We start from the raw sequence: 19,550 nt of genomic DNA, 5'->3' as shown, positions 1-19,550 counted from the left end.
GAAACGCCAAATTTTCCAGCCTTTCTTCGGAAGAATGGTTGGCACTAAAAAGTCTAAAAGAACGCAAAGACACAGTTATCAAAGCGGCCGAAAAGGAGGCGCAGTCGTTGTTAGGGAGGCCGAACTCTACCAAGAAGAGGCTTTGCGGTAACTTTCTGACACCTCTTGTTATGAAAAAGTTGACAAAGGTCTCACTTTCATCAACTAAAACATCGTCAAAAACACGATAAACGACCAATTTTCGATCAGTACAACGGCTCAAAACCTGAACTCTACGGTCGCTTCATTAACGACTGCATCGGAGCTACCTCCTCTACCAGAGAGGAACTCACTCAATTTATAAGCGCTGTCAATTTCTCTCCTCCGGCTCTGAATTATACCTGGGAAATTTCCGACACTTCTTCGGTTTTTCTAGACATCAAAATTTTAATTGAAGGCAACGGTCTATGCACTACTACAAACCTACAAATTCACATAGTTACTTGTTGTATTCATCTTCGCATCCATTACATATCAAGAACTCTATACTTTTTTTACAGTTTCTCAGTCTTCGTCGTTTACGTAGTTTAGGTTACATAAAAAAGATTCAGAAACTGGCACTGTCTTTTCGCAACCTCCATAATTTCATTTAAACGCGTAAAAAACAAATAGGCAGCTTTTTGGTCAAAAGTTGATTTCAAACCAATGACTAACCTGGAACTGTCAAATGCACTCGCTCACGGTGCAAAACTTTTCCATTCATTCATAACGTTGAGAAAAGGTTGGGACCCAAGAGATTCATCAAGGTCACTGATCACTTCACGAGCACCTCTGCCGATGTCATCTATTGCATAACTTGCACTTATTTAAAAAAGTTATACATTGGTGAAACAGGAAGACTTTTAGATGACCAATTCCGAGAACACCTTCGCGACGCAGAAAGATATGACATGGACGCATCCAAATCAGTCGCTAGACTCTAAATCTCCCTTATCATTCTAAGCAGCATATGACAATTTGCAGCCTTTCCCTACATCTAGGTAGTTCAGAAAGTCGCAAATCTTTAAACCAAAAACTTTATCTTTCAAATCAGCACTCCTAATGCCTCCGGTATCAACGAGCGCTTTTCATTCAACTAATTGATTTTTGTTTTCCCGTCACCATATTTACACCAATAGCTTAACCCCCTTTTTTGCATAATAACACACATACAACCCACAATTCCTCCATTCGCTCTGACGAAGAGCTTACGCTCGAAACGCCAGCTTTGAAATTCTTTACTTTGACCAATTCACGTTATCAACTTAGTCGATATTACCCTGTTATACTCTCCTACCGACGTAGCACCACAGTATCTTTAGAAACTTACCCCCTTTACTCAGTTGAGATAGCTTGTTCTGGCTATTCAAATAAGTAACACGGATGATAACACTTACTAAATTGCGCTTTACGAGTTGTACCGTATTTTGACGAGCACCTTTAGGCTTATCAAAATAAAAACAACGAGTAAAAAAACTAAGCAATATTTCACACTAAAAGGTCTAATAAGTTATTTATTATCCAACCCCTCTTTTGGTGCCAAGTGTCATTTCTTAAAGGCGGGAAATGCTATGAGGATAAAGAAGCGTAGCGGGCGCAGCCGACCGGTTAAACAGGTGTTTTACAGTACAAAATAACTAACTGTACAATATCGCAGGATAATTGCGCTCTATGGTTATACGTTTTATATTTTCCCGGTTAATTGTTGTCTTACGGAACGAACAGCTTTCTTATTTCTTGGCTCATAGGCGAGTTTTCTTTTTCTGCATTTTGATCAGGAATATGGGCATCTCTCAAATAAGTGGGACTTGTAGCTTTCACAAGGTTTAAAATGAGGCCATAATTACCACTCTCTTTAAAAATTTATCTCTAAAATTGGCATTCCACCTTTTGTAGACCAGCCCCATTGCAAAAATCAGCTAGGTGCATCGAAATCCTACAAATATGCAATGATAATGTTTCAGTCGATGAAAGCAAAGTGTGTCATCTTTCTCAGCGTTGAAAGGCGAAGTTCACGGTGACATAGCTGTGAAATCATACCTCACACTCATCAATGTTGTTTTAACACCGCAGGAAACTTTAAACTTTCATTGTTGAGTTCTGTTGACGACGTCTGTGTTGGTGGAAACGCTTCTTTCAAGATCGATTTAACCGGCGATTTATATAACCTTAGATACTACTGGGGACAACAACACTCATACTTGCCGAAAAATGAACATTTTGAGGAGAAGGCGGATGGGAAAATTCTGAATATAATCAACGCTTCAGCTAAACATGCTGGAGTATATACTTATTATGTTAAAACTAAAGAGTGGTATATGGTTCAGTCCATTTCGTTTGAGTTGAAAGTTCGTGGTAAGATCATTGCTACTTGCAAACATAATATAGTCTCTTAGGAAACATCATACAGACCTTTGCGACAGTTTTATTCTTTTCAATTCTGTACATGGAATCCTCTCTTCTTCCTTCCTTCCTTTCATCCATCCATTTATTTATTTCTCCATCTGAATGTCTAATCCATCTGCAATAGGTATGTCCATCCATCCGTTTGCCCATCTATCCACCCACCCCTCCCATCCTTTTTTTTCGCCTCCCTTCTTAATTTTTCCTCATTTCCTAACTTTGTTTCCTTTTCCTGCTCTATATTTTATTTCATTAGAAGGAATAAAGCTAGGCATCTCATTAACATCATAACTCATATGCTAATATTTGTTACACCTCAGATCAGCGTTGGTAATGTGTTTCATTGATAAGAACGTATCATAAATCGTGTTTATGGTAAGCAGAAATGGCAAGTTTTCTGGCTTCCGAATCAATTTTGCAGATCTCTACCTAAACACTTTGGTCAAAAGTCCGGTTATCGTACAGGTTGGTGATAACACTATCTTGAAAGTAGAGAAATCAGATTTGGGCACCTTAGATTGGAAGCACAATGGAAACCTATTGTCTGGTGGCGAACCTCACCTCACCCTTTTGACTCCCAGAAAAACCGAGTTGGAAATTTCTGATGCAGGCCCGGAGCAGGCAGGAGTTTATGAGGTTTTCCTCAAAGAGGGCGGATGTGTGAAACGTAAAGAAATTCGAGTCCAGACAGGTCTGTATTGTTTGGTCACTTTTTTCAAGCTCCCGGAAGTTGTGAAGTTGAAAGTACAAACCTAAAATTAGTAACCGCTGTGGTAATGAGAGTTATTCCCGTGAAATGACATGATTTGAATATTTTTTCCGTTATACTGCATTCTATTAACCTTAAGTTTTTCCCAAGTATTTGCCTTTTTTAAATTTAACTTTATCTCGTGGTTTATCCGGCAGTTCACTTTATGCGTTGCATGGTCTGACACTGGTGGACTCTAAAACATTATGGTCGTACGGGCTCTACAAAGTGTCAGAGTAAGACATGATTTCGGGGAAGCTATGGTTGTAATTTTCTTTGAAACACCAAAAGTGTACACTGAAAAATCAATGATTGGTCCTGATTCCGTTGCAGACTGACAACAGCTAAGAATAATGCAGGCCCTAGTGCCCTTTTTGTGTGTTAATTCCTTACCCTATCACCAAATTTTGCTCCGAAAAGGGCCCTTTCTCTGGTAAGAGAAAATTCAAAGACGAAAAAAGATTATTCCTTTCAGGAATAAAGAAAGTATTCCAGGACTTGAAAGACTCTTCTCTAGAACCAGAATGATATTTACGTAGACTATAAGAGTACAAAGCATCTCTGTAAACTTTTAACTAAGTCACGTGATTTCTTTTATTTTAATTTTGATGGTTTAACTGATCAGTGTAAACCAAAATATAACGATACGTATATGTATTCTTGAGATATGGTTGAGTCAATCTTAAAACAATGTTTAAATATCTTATTGGGATTGATTGACTTAACCATCAGACACTGTTGGGCAGCCATTCTGAGTTCGACGAATATCCATAGAAATCAATAAACTATCGGTTTTTGTTGGTGTTTGTTGGATTCGGAGTGACTGCTTAGAAGTGTCTGAGACATATATTGCTTTAATATTTAAAAGAAGTTGTATATAAATTTTATATTTTTAGATACATTTATATATATTATTTATTAATATTATTTATGTCATATTAATTTTGTTTTAACACGACCCCACAAGCCTCTGGCTTTAGGTATTTACTGTGTTTAAATAAAGTTTTATTATTATGATTATATACTTATAAGTTTATTTCTCTAATAGAAGGGGAACGCTATAAAGTTTGGTCACACGACGCAAATGTTGATGTTTGTGCTGGTCAAATGCCTAAACTCAGAGTAAATATTTCTGGACATGAAGATGATGTCAACATACGCTGGCGTTACAAAAAGGAATACGTCAAGAACGGAGGGCATTATGGTATAGGATATGGAGGAATATATCTTGTTGTATACGACGCCTTGCCTGTTCATTCAGGATGGTACTATGCAACTGTTTATCGAAAGAATGATGGTCGTAAACTTGGCGCAACACAGTTCCTTTTGACAGTGCGAGGTAAGATTACTTTTATACAAACTGTTCCGTGCCCTTTCAAAGAACAAAGTAATTGTAAAGATATCAGTGGTCTTTCTTCGATCCTCCCTCCCAAATCTTTTAACTTCTCTATTTTTGTTATCAAATAGCACAATTTCAATTCTATCAATACCATGAAACGAAAAGTGCTCTTCTATCTCTATCTTACAGAAGTCCACTTAAAACGTCTTGTCCCGGATACCGTAAGGATAATGCGTACAACTTCAACCATCTTGAAAGTTGAGAAATCACAGTTGGGCTTTTTATCATGGACGCATAATGGAAAGGATGTGTACGGCAAGGAACCTGGTTTAAATTTTTTAAATCCAAGTAAAACCCAACTACAAATTTCTAATGCCCGAGCGGAGCATGGGGGTAAATACGAGGTTACACTCAGAGAAGGCGAATGCAAGTTGCAGAAAGAAATTAATGTGGATATAATAGGTTTGTGAGTTAGTAAGCTCAGTTGAGATCGGGTAATTTAGTATTATCAACTGAGTTGATATCGTAAATTGGCCACCGAAAAGAGTTTTAAAGCCGATTTTTGGAGCGTTAGCCCTTTGTCAGAGCGGGTAGAGGAATAAACGAACTGTGTGTGTTTATATGCAGAAATGGAGCTACGCTAATTGTAGTTCGAACGCGGCGAAGGAAGATAAGTTTAATTCAGTTCTCAGTGAGGGCTTAAATTTTGTTCTCTTTTCCAAAAAGCCTAACAAAATTTCAGTTAAGCAAGGCGTTGAAAAGTTCCGCGGCGAAGGAAGATCAGTTCTTAGTAAGGGCTTAAATTTTGTTCCCATTTCCGAAAAACCCGACGAATTTTCATTTAAGCAAGATGTTGAAAATATCCTTCGCCGCGTTCAGTTAAATGCCTTTTTTACGATAAGGAAGACGATTTTAACATCTCGAACAAAGATACTTTTTAAAACACTTCAGTCGAAATGGACTCCCCCAGAGGGTCAATTCGCATCTTAAGATTTTTTAATCAAAAAAATGTTATCACGATATTAACAAACTTAAATTCAATCGAAACGCCAAATTTTCCAGCCTTTCTTCGGAAGAATGGTTGGCACTAAAAAGTCTAAAAGAACGCAAAGACACAGTTATCAAAGCGGCCGAAAAGGAGGCGCAGTCGTTGTTAGGGAGGCCGAACTCTACCAAGAAGAGGCTTTGCGGTAACTTTCTGACACCTCTTGTTATGAAAAAGTTGACAAAGGTCTCACTTTCATCAACTAAAACATCGTCAAAAACACGATAAACGACCAATTTTCGGTCAGTACAACGGCTCAAAACCTGAACTCTACGGTCGCTTCATTAACGACTGCATCGGAGCTACCTCCTCTACCAGAGAGGAACTCACTCAATTTATAAGCGCTGTCAATTTCTCTCCTCCGGCTCTGAATTATACCTGGGAAATTTCCGACACTTCTTCGGTTTTTCTAGACATCAAAATTTTAATTGAAGGCAACGGTCTATGCACTACTACAAACCTACAAATTCACATAGTTACTTGTTGTATTCATCTTCGCATCCATTACATATCAAGAACTCTATACTTTTTTTACAGTTTCTCAGTCTTCGTCGTTTACGTAGTTTAGGTTACATAAAAAAGATTCAGAAACTGGCACTGTCTTTTCGCAACCTCCATAATTTCATTTAAACGCGTAAAAAACAAATAGGCAGCTTTTTGGTCAAAAGTTGATTTCAAACCAATGACTAACCTGGAACTGTCAAATGCACTCGCTCACGGTGCAAAACTTTTCCATTCATTCATAACGTTGAGAAAAGGTTGGGACCCAAGAGATCCATCAAGGTCACTGATCACTTCACGAGCACCTCTGTCGATGTCATCTATTGCATAACTTGCACTTATTTAAAGAAGTTATACATTGGTGAAACAGGAAGACTTTTAGATGACCAATTCCGAGAACACCTTCGCGACGCAGAAAGATATGACATGGACGCATCCAAATCAGTCGCTAGACACTAAATCTCCCTTATCATTCTAAGCAGCATATGACAATTCGCAGCCTTTCCCTACATCTAGGTAGTTCAGAAAGTCGCAAATCTTTAAACCAAAAACTTTATCTTTCAAATCAGCACTCCTAATGCCTCCGGTATCAACGAGCGCTTTTCATTCAACTAATTGATTTTTGTTTTCCCGTCACCATATTTACACCAATAGCGTAACCCCCTTTTTTGCATAATAACACACATACAACCCACAATTCCTCCATTCGCTCTGACGAAGAGCTTACGCTCGAAACGCCAGCTTTGAAATTCTTTACTTTGACCAATTCACGTTATCAACTTAGTCGATATTACCCTGTTATACTCTCCTACCGACGTAGCACCACAGTATCTTTAGAAACTTACCCCCTTTACTCAGTTGAGATAGCTTGTTCTGGCTATTCAAATAAGTAACACGGATGATAACACTTACTAAATTGCGCTTAAGAATAGCCAGCATATAACAGTCGTAATTGCTTTCCAGTATTATGGAGACATAATGCTACAAACTTCTCCTCTAAAACCAATGATATAACTGCAATCAGAATATATATATCTTATTAGACATTTTGGTGTGTAGTATCGCTGAGTATTTTTACGAGTTGTACCGTATTTTGACGAGCACCTTTAGGCTTATCAAAATACAAACAACGAGTAAAAAAACTAAGCAATATTTCACACTAAGAGGTCTAATAAGTTATTTATTATCCAACCCCTCTTTTGGTGCCAAGTGTCATTTCTTAAAGGCGGGAAATGCTATGAGGATAAAGAAGCGTAGCGGGCGCAGCCGACCGGTTAAACAGGTGTTTTACAGTACAAAATAACTAACTGTACAATATCGCAGGATAATTGCGCTCTATGGTTATACGTTTTATATTTTCCCGGTTAATTGTTGTCTTACGGAACGAACAGCTTTCTTATTTCTTGGCTCATAGGCGAGTTTTCTTTTTCTGCATTTTGATCAGGAATATGGGCATCTCTCAAATAAGTGGGACTTGTAGCTGTCACAAGGTTTAAAATGAGGCCATAATTACCACTCTCTTTAAAAATTTATCTCTAAAATTGGCATTCCACCTTTTGTAGACCAGCCCCATTGCAAAAATCAGCTAGGTGCATCGAAATCCTACAAATATGCAATGATAGTGATTCAGTCGATGAAAGCAAAGTGTGTCATCTTTCTCAGCGTTGAAAGGCGAAGTTCACGGTGACATAGCTGTGAAATCATACCTCACACTCATCAATATTGTTTTAACACCGCAGGAAACTTTAAACTTTCATCGTTGAGTTCTGTTGACGACGTCTGTGTTGGTGGAAACGCTTCTTTCAAGATCGATTTAACCGGCGATTTATATAACCTTAGATACTACTGGGGACAACAACACTCATACTTGCCGAAAAATGAACATTTTGAGGAGAAGGCGGATGGGAAAATTCTGAATATAATCAACGCTTTAGCTATACATGCTGGAGTATATACTTTTTATGTTAAAACTAAAGAGTGGTATATGGTTCAGTCCATTTCGTTTGAGTTGAAAGTTCGTGGTAAGATCATTGCTACTTGCAAACATAATATAGTCTCTTAGGAAACATCATACAGACCTTTGCGACAGTTTTATTCTTTTCAATTCTGTACATGGAATCCTCTCTTCTTCCTTCCTTCCTTTCATCCATCCATTTATTTATTTCTCCATCTGAATGTCTAATCCATCTGCAATAGGTATGTCCATCCATCCGTTTGCCCATCCATCCACCCACCCCTCCCATCCTTTTTTTTCGCCTCCCTTCTTAATTTTTCCTCATTTCCTAACTTTGTTTCCTTTTCCTGCTCTATATTTTATTTCATTAGAAGGAATAAAGCTAGGCATCTCATTAACATCATAACTCATATGCTAATATTTGTTACACCTCAGATCAGCGTTGGTAATGTGTTTCATTGATAAGAACGTATCATAAATCGTGTTTATGGTAAGCAGAAATGGCAAGTTTTCTGGCTTCCGAATCAATTTTGCAGATCTCTACCTAAACACTTTGGTCAAAAGTCCGGTTATCGTACAGGTTGGTGATAACACTATCTTGAAAGTAGAGAAATCAGATTTGGGCACCTTAGATTGGAAGCACAATGGAAACCTATTGTCTGGTGGCGAACCTCACCTCACCCTTTTGAATCCCAGAAAAACCGAGTTGGAAATTTCTGATGCAGGCCCGGAGCAGGCAGGAGTTTATGAGGTTTTCCTCAAAGAGGGCGGATGTGTGAAACGTAAAGAAATTCGAGTCCAAACAGGTCTGTATTGTTTGGTCACTTTTTTCAAGCTCCCGGAAGTTGTGAAGTTGAAAGTACAAACCTAAAATTAGTAACCGCTGTGGTAATGAGAGTTATTCCCGTGAAATGACATGATTTGAATATTTTTTCCGTTATGCTGCATTCTATTAACCTTAAGTTTTTCCCAAGTATTTGCCTTTTTTAAATTTAACTTTATCTCGTGGTTTATCCGGCAGTTCACTTTATGCGTTGCATGGTCTGACACTGGTGGACTCTAAAACATTATGGTCGTACGGGCTCTACTAAGTGTCAGAGTAAGACATGATTTCGGGGAAGCTATGGTTGCAATTTTCTTTGAAACACCAAAAGTGTACACTGAAAAATCAATGATTGGTCCTGATTCCGTTGCAGACTGACAACAGCTAAGAATAATGCAGGCCCTAGTGCCCTTTTTGTGTGTTAATTCCTTACCCTATCACCAAATTTTTGCTCCGAAAAGGGCCCTTTCTCTGGTAAGAGAAAATTCAAAGACGAAAAAAGATTATTCCTTTCAGGAATAAAGAAAGTATTCCACGACTTGAAAGACTCTTCTCTAGAACCAGAATGATATTTACGTAGACTATAAGAGTACAAAGCATCTCTGTAAACTTTTAACTAAGTCACGTGATTTCTTTTATTTCAATTTTGATGGTTTAACTGATCAGTGTAAACCAAAATATAACAATACGTATATGTATTCTTGAGATATGGTTGAGTCAATCTTAAAACAATGTTTAAATATCTTATTGGGATTGATTGACTTAACCATCAGACACTGTTGGGCAGCCATTCTGAGTTCGACGAATATCCATAGAAATCAATAAACTATCGGTTTTTGTTGGTGTTTGTTGGATTCGGAGTGACTGCTTAGAAGTGTCTGAGACATATATTGCTTTAATATTTAAAAGAAGTTGTATATAAATTTTTATATTTTTAGATACATTTATATATATTATTTATTAATATTATTTATGTCATATTAATTTTGTTTTAACACGACCCCACAAGCCTCTGGCTTTAGGTATTTACTGTGTTTAAATAAAGTTTTATTATTATGATTATATACTTATAAGTTTATTTCTCTAATAGAAGGGGAACGCTATAAAGTTTGGTCACACGACGCAAATGTTGATGTTTGTGCTGGTCAAATGCCTAAACTCAGAGTAAATATTTCTGGACATGAAGATGATGTCAACATACGCTGGCGTTACAAAAAGGAATACGTCAAGAACGGAGGGCATTATGGTATAGGATATGGAGGAATATATCTTGTTGTATACGACGCCTTGCCTGTTCATTCAGGATGGTACTATGCAACTGTTTATCGAAAGAATGATGGTCGTAAACTTGGCGCAACACAGTTCCTTTTGACAGTGCGAGGTAAGATTACTTTTATACAAACTGTTCCGTGCCCTTTCAAAGAACAAAGTAATTGTAAAGATATCAGTGGTCTTTCTTCGATCCTCCCTCCCAAATCTTTTAACTTCTCTATTTTTGTTATCAAATAGCACAATTTCAATTCTATCAATACCATGAAACGAAAAGTGCTCTTCTATCTCTATCTTACAGAAGTCCACTTAAAACGTCTTGTCCCGGATACCGTAAGGATAATGCGTACAACTTCAACCATCTTGAAAGTTGAGAAATCACAGTTGGGCTTTTTATCATGGACGCATAATGGAAAGGATGTGTACGGCAAGGAACCTGGTTTAAATTTTTTAAATCCAAGTAAAACCCAACTACAAATTTCTAATGCCCGAGCGGAGCATGGGGGTAAATACGAGGTTACACTCAGAGAAGGCGAATGCAAGTTGCAGAAAGAAATTAATGTGGATATAATAGGTTTGTGAGTTAGTAAGCTCAGTTGAGATCGGGTAATTTAGTATTATCAACTGAGTTGACATCGTAAATTGGCCACCGAAAAGAGTTTTAAAGCCGATTTTTGGAGCGTTAGCCCTTTGTCAGAGCGGGTAGAGGAATAAACGAACTGTGCGTGTTTATATGCAGAAATGGAGCTACGCTAATTGTTGTTCGAACGCGGCGAAGGAAGATAAGTTTAATTCAGTTCTCAGTGAGGGCTTAAATTTTGTTCTCTTTTCCAAAAAGCCTAACAAAATTTCAGTTAAGCAAGGCGTTGAAAAGTTCCGCGGCGAAGGAAGATCAGTTCTTAGTAAGGGCTTAAATTTTGTTCCCATTTCCGAAAAACCCGACGAATTTTCATTTAAGCAAGATGTTGAAAATATCCTTCGCCGCGTTCAGTTAAATGCCTTTTTTACGATAAGGAAGACGATTTTAACACCTCGAACAAAGATACTTTTCAAAACACTTCAGTCGAAATGGACTCCCCCAGAGGGTCAATTCGCATCTTAAGATTTTTTAATCAAAAAAATGTTATCACGATATTAACAAACTTAAATTCAATCGAAACGCCAAATTTTCCAGCCTTTCTTCGGAAGAATGGTTGGCACTAAAAAGTCTAAAAGAACGCAAAGACACAGTTATCAAAGCGGCCGAAAAGGAGGCGCAGTCGTTGTTAGGGAGGCCGAACTCTACCAAGAAGAGGCTTTGCGGTAACTTTCTGACACCTCTTGTTATGAAAAAGTTGACAAAGGTCTCACTTTCATCAACTAAAACATCGTCAAAAACACGATAAACGACCAATTTTCGGTCAGTACAACGGCTCAAAACCTGAACTCTACGGTCGCTTCATTAACGACTGCATCGGAGCTACCTCCTCTACCAGAGAGGAACTCACTCAATTTATAAGCGCTGTCAATTTCTCTCCTCCGGCTCTGAATTATACCTGGGAAATTTCCGACACTTCTTCGGTTTTTCTAGACATCAAAATTTTAATTGAAGGCAATGGTCTATGCACTACTACAAACCTACAAATTCACATAGTTACTTGTTGTATTCATCTTCGCATCCATTACATATCAAGAACTCTATACTTTTTTTACAGTTGCTCAGTCTTCGTCGTTTACGTAGTTTAGGTTACATAAAAAAGATTCAGAAACTGGCACTGTCTTTTCGCAACCTCCATAATTTCATTTAAACGCGTAAAAAAAACAAATAGGCAGCTTTTTGGTCAAAAGTTGATTTCAAACCAATGACTAACCTGGAACTGTCAAATGCACTCGTGCACGGTGCAAAACTTTTCCATTCATTCATAACGTTGAGAAAAGGTTGGGACCCAAGAGATCCATCAAGGTCACTGATCACTTCACGAGCACCTCTGCCGATGTCATCTATTGCATAACTTGCACTTATTTAAAGAAGTTATACATTGGTGAAACAGGAAGACTTTTAGATGACCAATTCCGAGAACACCTTCGCGACGCAGAAAGATATGACATGGACGCATCCAAATCAGTCGCTAGACACTAAATCTCCCTTATCATTCTAAGCAGCATATGACAATTCGCAGCCTTTCCCTACATCTAGGTAGTTCAGAAAGTCGCAAATCTTTAAACCAAAAACTTTATCTTTCAAATCAGCACTCCTAATGCCTCCGGTATCAACGAGCGCTTTTCATTCAACTAATTGATTTTTGTTTTCCCGTCACCATATTTACACCAATAGCGTAACCCCCTTTTTTGCATAATAACACACATACAACCCACAATTCCTCCATTCGCTCTGACGAAGAGCTTACGCTCGAAACGCCAGCTTTGAAATTCTTTACTTTGACCAATTCACGTTATCAACTTAGTCGATATTACCCTGTTATACTCTCCTACCGACGTAGCACCACAGTATCTTTAGAAACTTACCCCCTTTACTCAGTTGAGATAGCTTGTTCTGGCTATTCAAATAAGTAACACGGATGATAACACTTACTAAATTGCGCTTAAGAATAGCCAGCATATAACAGTCGTAATTGCTTTCCAGTATTATGGAGACATAATGCTACAAACTTCTCCTCTAAAACCAATGATATAACTGCAATCAGAATATATATATCTTATTAGACATTTTGGTGTGTAGTATCGCTGAGTATTTTTACGAGTTGTACCGTATTTTGACGAGCACCTTTAGGCTTATCAAAATACAAACAACGAGTAAAAAAAACTAAGCAATATTTCACACTAAAAGGTCTAATAAGTTATTTATTATCCAACCCCTCTTTTGGTGCCAAGTGTCATTTCTTAAAGGCGGGAAATGCTATGAGGATAAAGAAGCGTAGCGGGCGCAGCCGACCGGTTAAACAGGTGTTTTACAGTACAAAATAACTAACTGTACAATATCGCAGGATAATTGCGCTCTATGGTTATACGTTTTATATTTTCCCGGTTAATTGTTGTCTTACTGAACGAACAGCTTTCTTATTTCTTGGCTCATAGGCGAGTTTTCTTTTTCTGCATTTTGATCAGGAATATGGGCATCTCTCAAATAAGTGGGACTTGTAGCTGTCACAAGGTTTAAAATGAGGCCATAATTACCACTCTCTTTAAAAATTTATCTCTAAAATTGGCATTCCACCTTTTGTAGACCAGCCCCATTGCAAAAATCAGCTAGGTGCATCGAAATCCTACAAATATGCAATGATAGTGATTCAGTCGATGAAAGCAAAGTGTGTCATCTTTCTCAGCGTTGAAAGGCGAAGTTCACGGTGACATAGCTGTGAAATCATACCTCACACTCATCAATATTGTTTTAACACCGCAGGAAACTTTAAACTTTCATCGTTGAGTTCTGTTGACGACGTCTGTGTTGGTGGAAACGCTTCTTTCAAGATCGATTTAACCGGCGATTTATATAACCTTAGATACTACTGGGGACAACAACACTCATACTTGCCGAAAAATGAACATTTTGAGGAGAAGGCGGATGGGAAAATTCTGAATATAATCAACGCTTTAGCTATACATGCTGGAGTATATACTTTTTATGTTAAAACTAAAGAGTGGTATATGGTTCAGTCCATTTCGTTTGAGTTGAAAGTTCGTGGTAAGATCATTGCTACTTGCAAACATAATATAGTCTCTTAGGAAACATCATACAGACCTTTGCGACAGTTTTATTCTTTTCAATTCTGTACATGGAATCCTCTCTTCTTCCTTCCTTCCTTTCATCCATCCATTTATTTATTTCTCCATCTGAATGTCTAATCCATCTGCAATCGGTATGTCCATCCATCCGTTTGCCCATCCATCCACCCACCCCTCCCATCCTTTTTTTTCGCCTCCCTTCTTAATTTTTCCTCATTTCCTAACTTTGTTTCCTTTTCCTGCTCTATATTTTATTTCATTAGAAGGAATAAAGCTAGGCATCTCATTAACATCATAATTCATATGCTAATATTTGTTACATCTCAGATCAGCGTTGGTTATGTGTTTCATTGATAAGAACGTATCATAAATCGTGTTTATGGTAAGCAGAAATGGCAAGTTTTCTGGCTTCCGAATCAATTTTGCAGATCTCTACCTAAACACTTTGGTCAAAAGTCCGGTTATCGTACAGGTTGGTGATAACACTATCTTGAAAGTAGAGAAATCAGATTTGGGCACCTTAGATTGGAAGCACAATGGAAACCTATTGTCTGGTGGCGAACCTCACCTCACCCTTTTGACTCCCAGAAAAACCGAGTTGGAAATTTCTAATGCAGGCCCGGAGCAGGCAGGAGTTTATGAGGTTTTCCTCAAAGAGGGCGGATGTGTGAAACGTAAAGAAATTCGAGTCCAAACAGGTCTGTATTGTTTGGTCACTTTTTTCAAGCTCCCGGAAGTTGTGATAGGTCAAAATGAAGTAAATATAAAGTTTAGAATAGCCAGCGACTGTTTTTTCTAATGCTGATTATACATTCATACCACAGGGGAAATCAAAATTTGGTCGATGAACTCTCATTTAGACATCTGTGTTGGTGAAAAAGCTTCCTTTGCAGTAGAAGTTAACAGCAATTTTCATGGCTATGATTTCCACGTTATTTGGAGTCATAACATGGTTCCTGAAGTACACGAAAACGAGCATTTTTCTCTGCGGATGAATAATACGGCGCTGTATGTCCACAATGCTTTACCTTCTCACTCTGGAAACTACACCGCCTTTGCAGTTTTAATGCAGAATGGGTCACCTGTCGACTCTGTATACTCCTTTACTTCTGTTGTTTTAAGAGTTAGTGGTAAGAAAATTTACTTATGAATTGAAAAACGTCCTTACCCTTTCCCGTACACAAATATTTACCCATCTGTCCTCTTCCTTCATTTCTTTCTCCTCTTCTCCGTATTATTTTCTCTCTCATCTTAGTTATTCCCCTCTATCTCATTTATTTTAATCTTCTTTCTACTTTCTATCTTCTTTTTTTTGTTCAAATGTTTAAGTTTACTAAATTATGTTTGTATGACCTTAACGGATGCAAATGATTGTCACTCGATTTTCGAGATAATTTAATCATTTGGATTTAGTTTGCCATAGATGGTTTATTGTGGCGCGTTTTATTGTCAAAATAATCCAACAATCATACTTTTAAAAGGACAGACAATTTAATCATCCCAATTCTACTATTCTGCAGATGTATTCCTGAATACCTCGGTTGAGAGTCCTATTAAAATAAAGGCTGAGGATTCTGCTATGTTGAAAGTTGAGAAATCAGACCTGGGCGCCTTATTTTGGACGCATGGTGAAGAATTGGTGAACGATAAGGACCCTCACTACACCTTTTTAAACGCTGATAAAACCGAGCTGGAAATAGTAAAAGCAAGCCCGGAGCAAGCGGGAATCTACGAAATTTTACTCAAAGAGGGCAGATGCGAGATAAGAAAAATCATTGAAGTGCAGCTATATGAAGAAGGTTTGTCCCTTGCTGTTTCAGAGGATTCAGAGGATTCAGAGTTTTGGGCGATCACGAACACTTTTCTGGTTTACATCGAAATCTTCCTAGGATTTTTCTCCCGCGAGTGGTACATTATACCTGTTGCTGGAGTGGGATTGGTTCTTTTAATCTTTGTGTTGGTCAAAAACTTTGGTAGGCTGAGAAAGAAGGAAAAAAGGTAAACAAAAAAGCATATTATCACAGTACTAAAGACTATCTCGGACTACAATTGAAGGGAAGACAAAGAAACAAAAATTAGGTTATATCTGAAGCCCATATGTAAGAAAGAAATACATGTAAAGGACATTTAACCTTTTCGCAAACATATCTGGTTAAAAACCACCTTCATTTCTAGATGGATTTTTAATGATAATTTGTATCGCCTGGCTATTTTGAGTGTAAATCTCCAGTTTTAAATTTAATCTTAGCCTTGGGAACATGTAATATAATTTTTATCATGACACAGCTTATGGAACAATTTTCAATTAAATGTTACCGCTGACTTTATCGATTTTGCCTCACCTGACTTCAGGAACGTACATCGGATGAGCCTGTTACACAAGGAGTCAGTATCTAAACTCTAAGCTGCTATGAAATACTTTCTTCCTTTTTCTAGTTACATATTTTTGTGGTGAAGTTGCATTGAATTTGTTTGTTACATCTTTTTTTGCCACATTTTAAATGACAGACATCAGGAAGTTGAAGAAGGACCACCCAGGAAGCATCTTGAATTACAGAAACCAATTTACTCAGTTCAAAATGACCTCATCTACACATCCGCTAACCAAGCATATCCATCTTACGCGGACGACTTATCCATCAGCAATACGTACGCGAACATGAACAGTCGTATCCCGTCGTCCGCTTTGAGTCCGTACGGGCACGGACCCCATTACAGTGGTATTATACCAGCTCACGATTCGCTTACCGGGCCAACCGTCCCACCTCCAACCCAAGAATATTTAGAGACCGAGACGTCCACCGAAGGGAGCGACTACTATAGTGCCTATAGTACCCTATAGGTTTTGGTTTGTTTGCTTCTTTATGTAATCGTTTTGGTTTTTAAAAAGTAAAATTAAAAAGTTCAATTATTCAGTGAGTGTCATGGAAGAGTCATGGTATTCGCGAAAATCATACACAACCACAAAGCAATGCATCGGAAAAGATGGCAAAGACTTTTCATCATCATTATCATTATCACGCGAGAATTGCAGCGACAGGGTAGTAAAAGTATAAACTGGATCTGAATTGGAAAAAGTTTGTGAGCTTCTCGCATGTCAGAGAACATTGTAAGGTGACCTATACGTGTAAAAGATCGCTTCGTATGCACTTTTCCCAAACATTTTGATTGGAATAATTTAATCCTTGAGATCAACATGTATTGCTTAGTGTGTCTTGGCTTTTTATTTTTCCCTTGGGGTTTAAAAGAATCATGATAAAATTGAGAGCGAAAGAGACATTACACTGCACCAATGGTTGCGAAGACGATTAGTGGTAATGGTCTCTTAAAGTTTCCTTTTGTCGCAAAGACAGCCTTGGTAAACTGTAAAAAGTCAACGATAACTGATAAGCATCGCTGCAAAAAATACACCCAATTGCCATCGAGTTCTCTGTAACTCAGCCCTATAAGACATCCTCTCTTAACCGTACTGAAAGATACGTTGAAAAGACTCAGCCGAACTTATAAGTTACAACAAAACAGATCTAAGGATTCTACAGAGTCCAAGGATTCCAAGTTGATTGGAATCGTTGACAGTAAATACCTGTAGTTTTCAATGGAGATTTTACGGGCGAGTGGTACATTGCGGTGAAAGACGCAAAGAAAAAAACGCGCTGTTGCGCATGTTGTGTTGGATGATTCTCATTACACCATAGAAAATCAAGTCACTATACAGCTCGTCTTCCAAAATACCAAACTTACTCAGTCATTGACTTGCTAGTATAACCTGTCACTTCGAGTCATCCCAGGTCCTTTCGTTTAGACTTTCCCAGTCCACCAGTATCAACGCTGACTTTAGGATTCTTACGCCCTAACTGAGGAACGCGATTCTAATTATGATGACTTCAAAGAACTCGTTTAGGTTTCGATGAATTGATATGTAATAAATTAATATTTTCAACCTCAAACACCCTTATAAGCTTCATATTCGTTCTGTGGTCTTATTAATTCCTTTAATTACAGGTTAACGCACTCAGCGAGTGAATTATCGGGATTTACCTGCACGAATAAAGGGGGTAAGTTTTTAGATAAACTGTGGAGCTGCGTCGGTGGGAGAGTATAACAGGGTAATTTAGTGTTATCAACTTAGTTGAAACAGTAAATTGGCCATCGTAAAGAGTTTCAAGGATGACGCTTCGAGCGCAAGCCCTTCTTCAGAGCGATTGGAGGAATTGTGGGTTGTGTGTGGGTTTACATACAGAAAATGAAGCCACGCTATAAGTGGGAATATGATATCGAGAAAAAAGAAAAATATAGGTTGAATGAAAAGTGCTCGTTGATACCGTGGAGATTAAGAGTACCGATTTGGAAGATAAATTTTTGTTCTAGAGTTTTACGGCTTTCCGAAATGAAATGAACGAGATATTTCATTTCGAGTTCACTGTCTGTGAACGAGTACCGTTAAATCCCGACAATTTACAAAGAAATACTGCATTGAAACCAATATATACTGGGTAGACCAGACAGAATGTTGATTTTAAATTTAAACACCTCAACTAGCTTGAATGAAAAATTTAAAATTCGCAACGTCACCTTTCAAAATAGATATTCCTCAGGCAGTTGCTTTCTTGATGTTTTTAGGAATTGCATCATCAAGAAGAGAATCAATGTCTGCATCTGATAAATCGTCACATTTGAGTCAGCCGAAGCCGAGGTGTAATGACAGAGGTGTGTTGAATCTATACTACGGCTATTACACCACGATGATGACCTCAAGGAGGTTGTTTCTTAACAACCCAGTATCACGTGGTACAAGTTAGCCAATCAGAAAATTGGAATTCGTACAGTATATGAAAGTTAAATAATAATTAAGAATAACTAATGTAGAACGCGACCGCTTGTCGACCGCTTGTCGTGTTTGGGTTTGTCTACTGACCCTGCTTTGAGTCCTCAACTGCAGTTCTTCTTTTGGTTTTATTTGTCAAAGATCGATTTTTTCCCCGGCCTGATGTATCGAGTAATTTGTGCCATTTCAAAAGTCTAGAGAAATTGTTTGGGTCATTGTTCTAAAAAGATATTTAATGTGCCAAGGTTCACAGAAAAGCCATTTCTTATTCTAAAAGATGATTCCATTTTACGAACCGCTCTCTCCGAATCCCTTATCACTTCGATGAAATTCGAACACCTCTCAAACCAAAGAACAAAAACGACATTTTGATTGGTGCGAGATACATACCCTAAAAGATCTGATTGGTGCGAGCAACATACCACTCTCTGTAGGAGAACATACATGTTATTTTTTTTTTAAATAAAAAAAATAACTGAAAATTGTCAACTATGGGATTACTAATTGATCCAAATTTTCCAAACTGACATAATGAGAATCGTTTGGCAGACAGTAAGGAGAATAACTAATGAGATCTTGGGAGATAAAGGGTTAAAGGAGGAATGGAGAGCGGAGGAACTGGGAACGGGGAACTGGGGACGGGAAATGAAGAATGCACAATGGACAATGAGTAATAGGTAATGGGCAATGGGCAATGGGCAATGGGCAATGGGCAATGAGAATCGGGAATGGGAGTGGGGAACGGGGAATGGAGAATGGGCAATGGGCAGTGGAAAATGGGAAATGGAAAATGAGAATTAGAAAATGAAAAATGGGGAATGGAAAAATGAAAGGGGAAATTTAAATGGGATTTTGTTATGCGGTTTTTTTTTTCATCTTTTTTCAGTGGTCATAACCAATAT

General features: G+C 38.0%; 1 protein-coding gene across 1 annotated transcript; it reads left to right on the top strand.

The window, feature by feature from the left end:
* Positions 1 to 8,495: 8,495 nt before the first annotated feature.
* Positions 8,496 to 16,665, top strand: LOC131769018 (hemicentin-1). Its single transcript, XM_059084756.2, has 8 exons — positions 8,496 to 8,814; positions 9,922 to 10,212; positions 10,402 to 10,674; positions 13,501 to 13,782; positions 14,252 to 14,521; positions 14,648 to 14,953; positions 15,344 to 15,821; positions 16,332 to 16,665. Exons 1-8 carry the CDS (start codon positions 8,496 to 8,498, stop codon positions 16,663 to 16,665), a joined length of 2,553 nt encoding a protein of 850 aa, XP_058940739.2.
* Positions 16,666 to 19,550: the final 2,885 nt, after the last annotated feature.

Source organism: Pocillopora verrucosa, chromosome 1 (assembly GCF_036669915.1).
Source record: "Pocillopora verrucosa isolate sample1 chromosome 1, ASM3666991v2, whole genome shotgun sequence".
NCBI lineage: Eukaryota > Metazoa > Cnidaria > Anthozoa > Scleractinia > Pocilloporidae > Pocillopora > Pocillopora verrucosa.
This window is presented reverse-complemented; position numbering and strand designations above follow the sequence as displayed.

Coding starts and splice junctions, on each gene's coding strand:
- LOC131769018 (XM_059084756.2), top strand. CDS start 8,496: ATGGTAAGCAGAAATGGCAAGTTTTCTGGCTTCCGAATCAATTTTGCA. Junction 10,213..10,401: donor GTTCCTTTTGACAGTGCGAG/GTAAGATTACTT, acceptor TCTATCTTACAG/AAGTCCACTTAAAACGTCTT. Junction 13,783..14,251: donor GTTTGAGTTGAAAGTTCGTG/GTAAGATCATTG, acceptor TCAATTTTGCAG/ATCTCTACCTAAACACTTTG.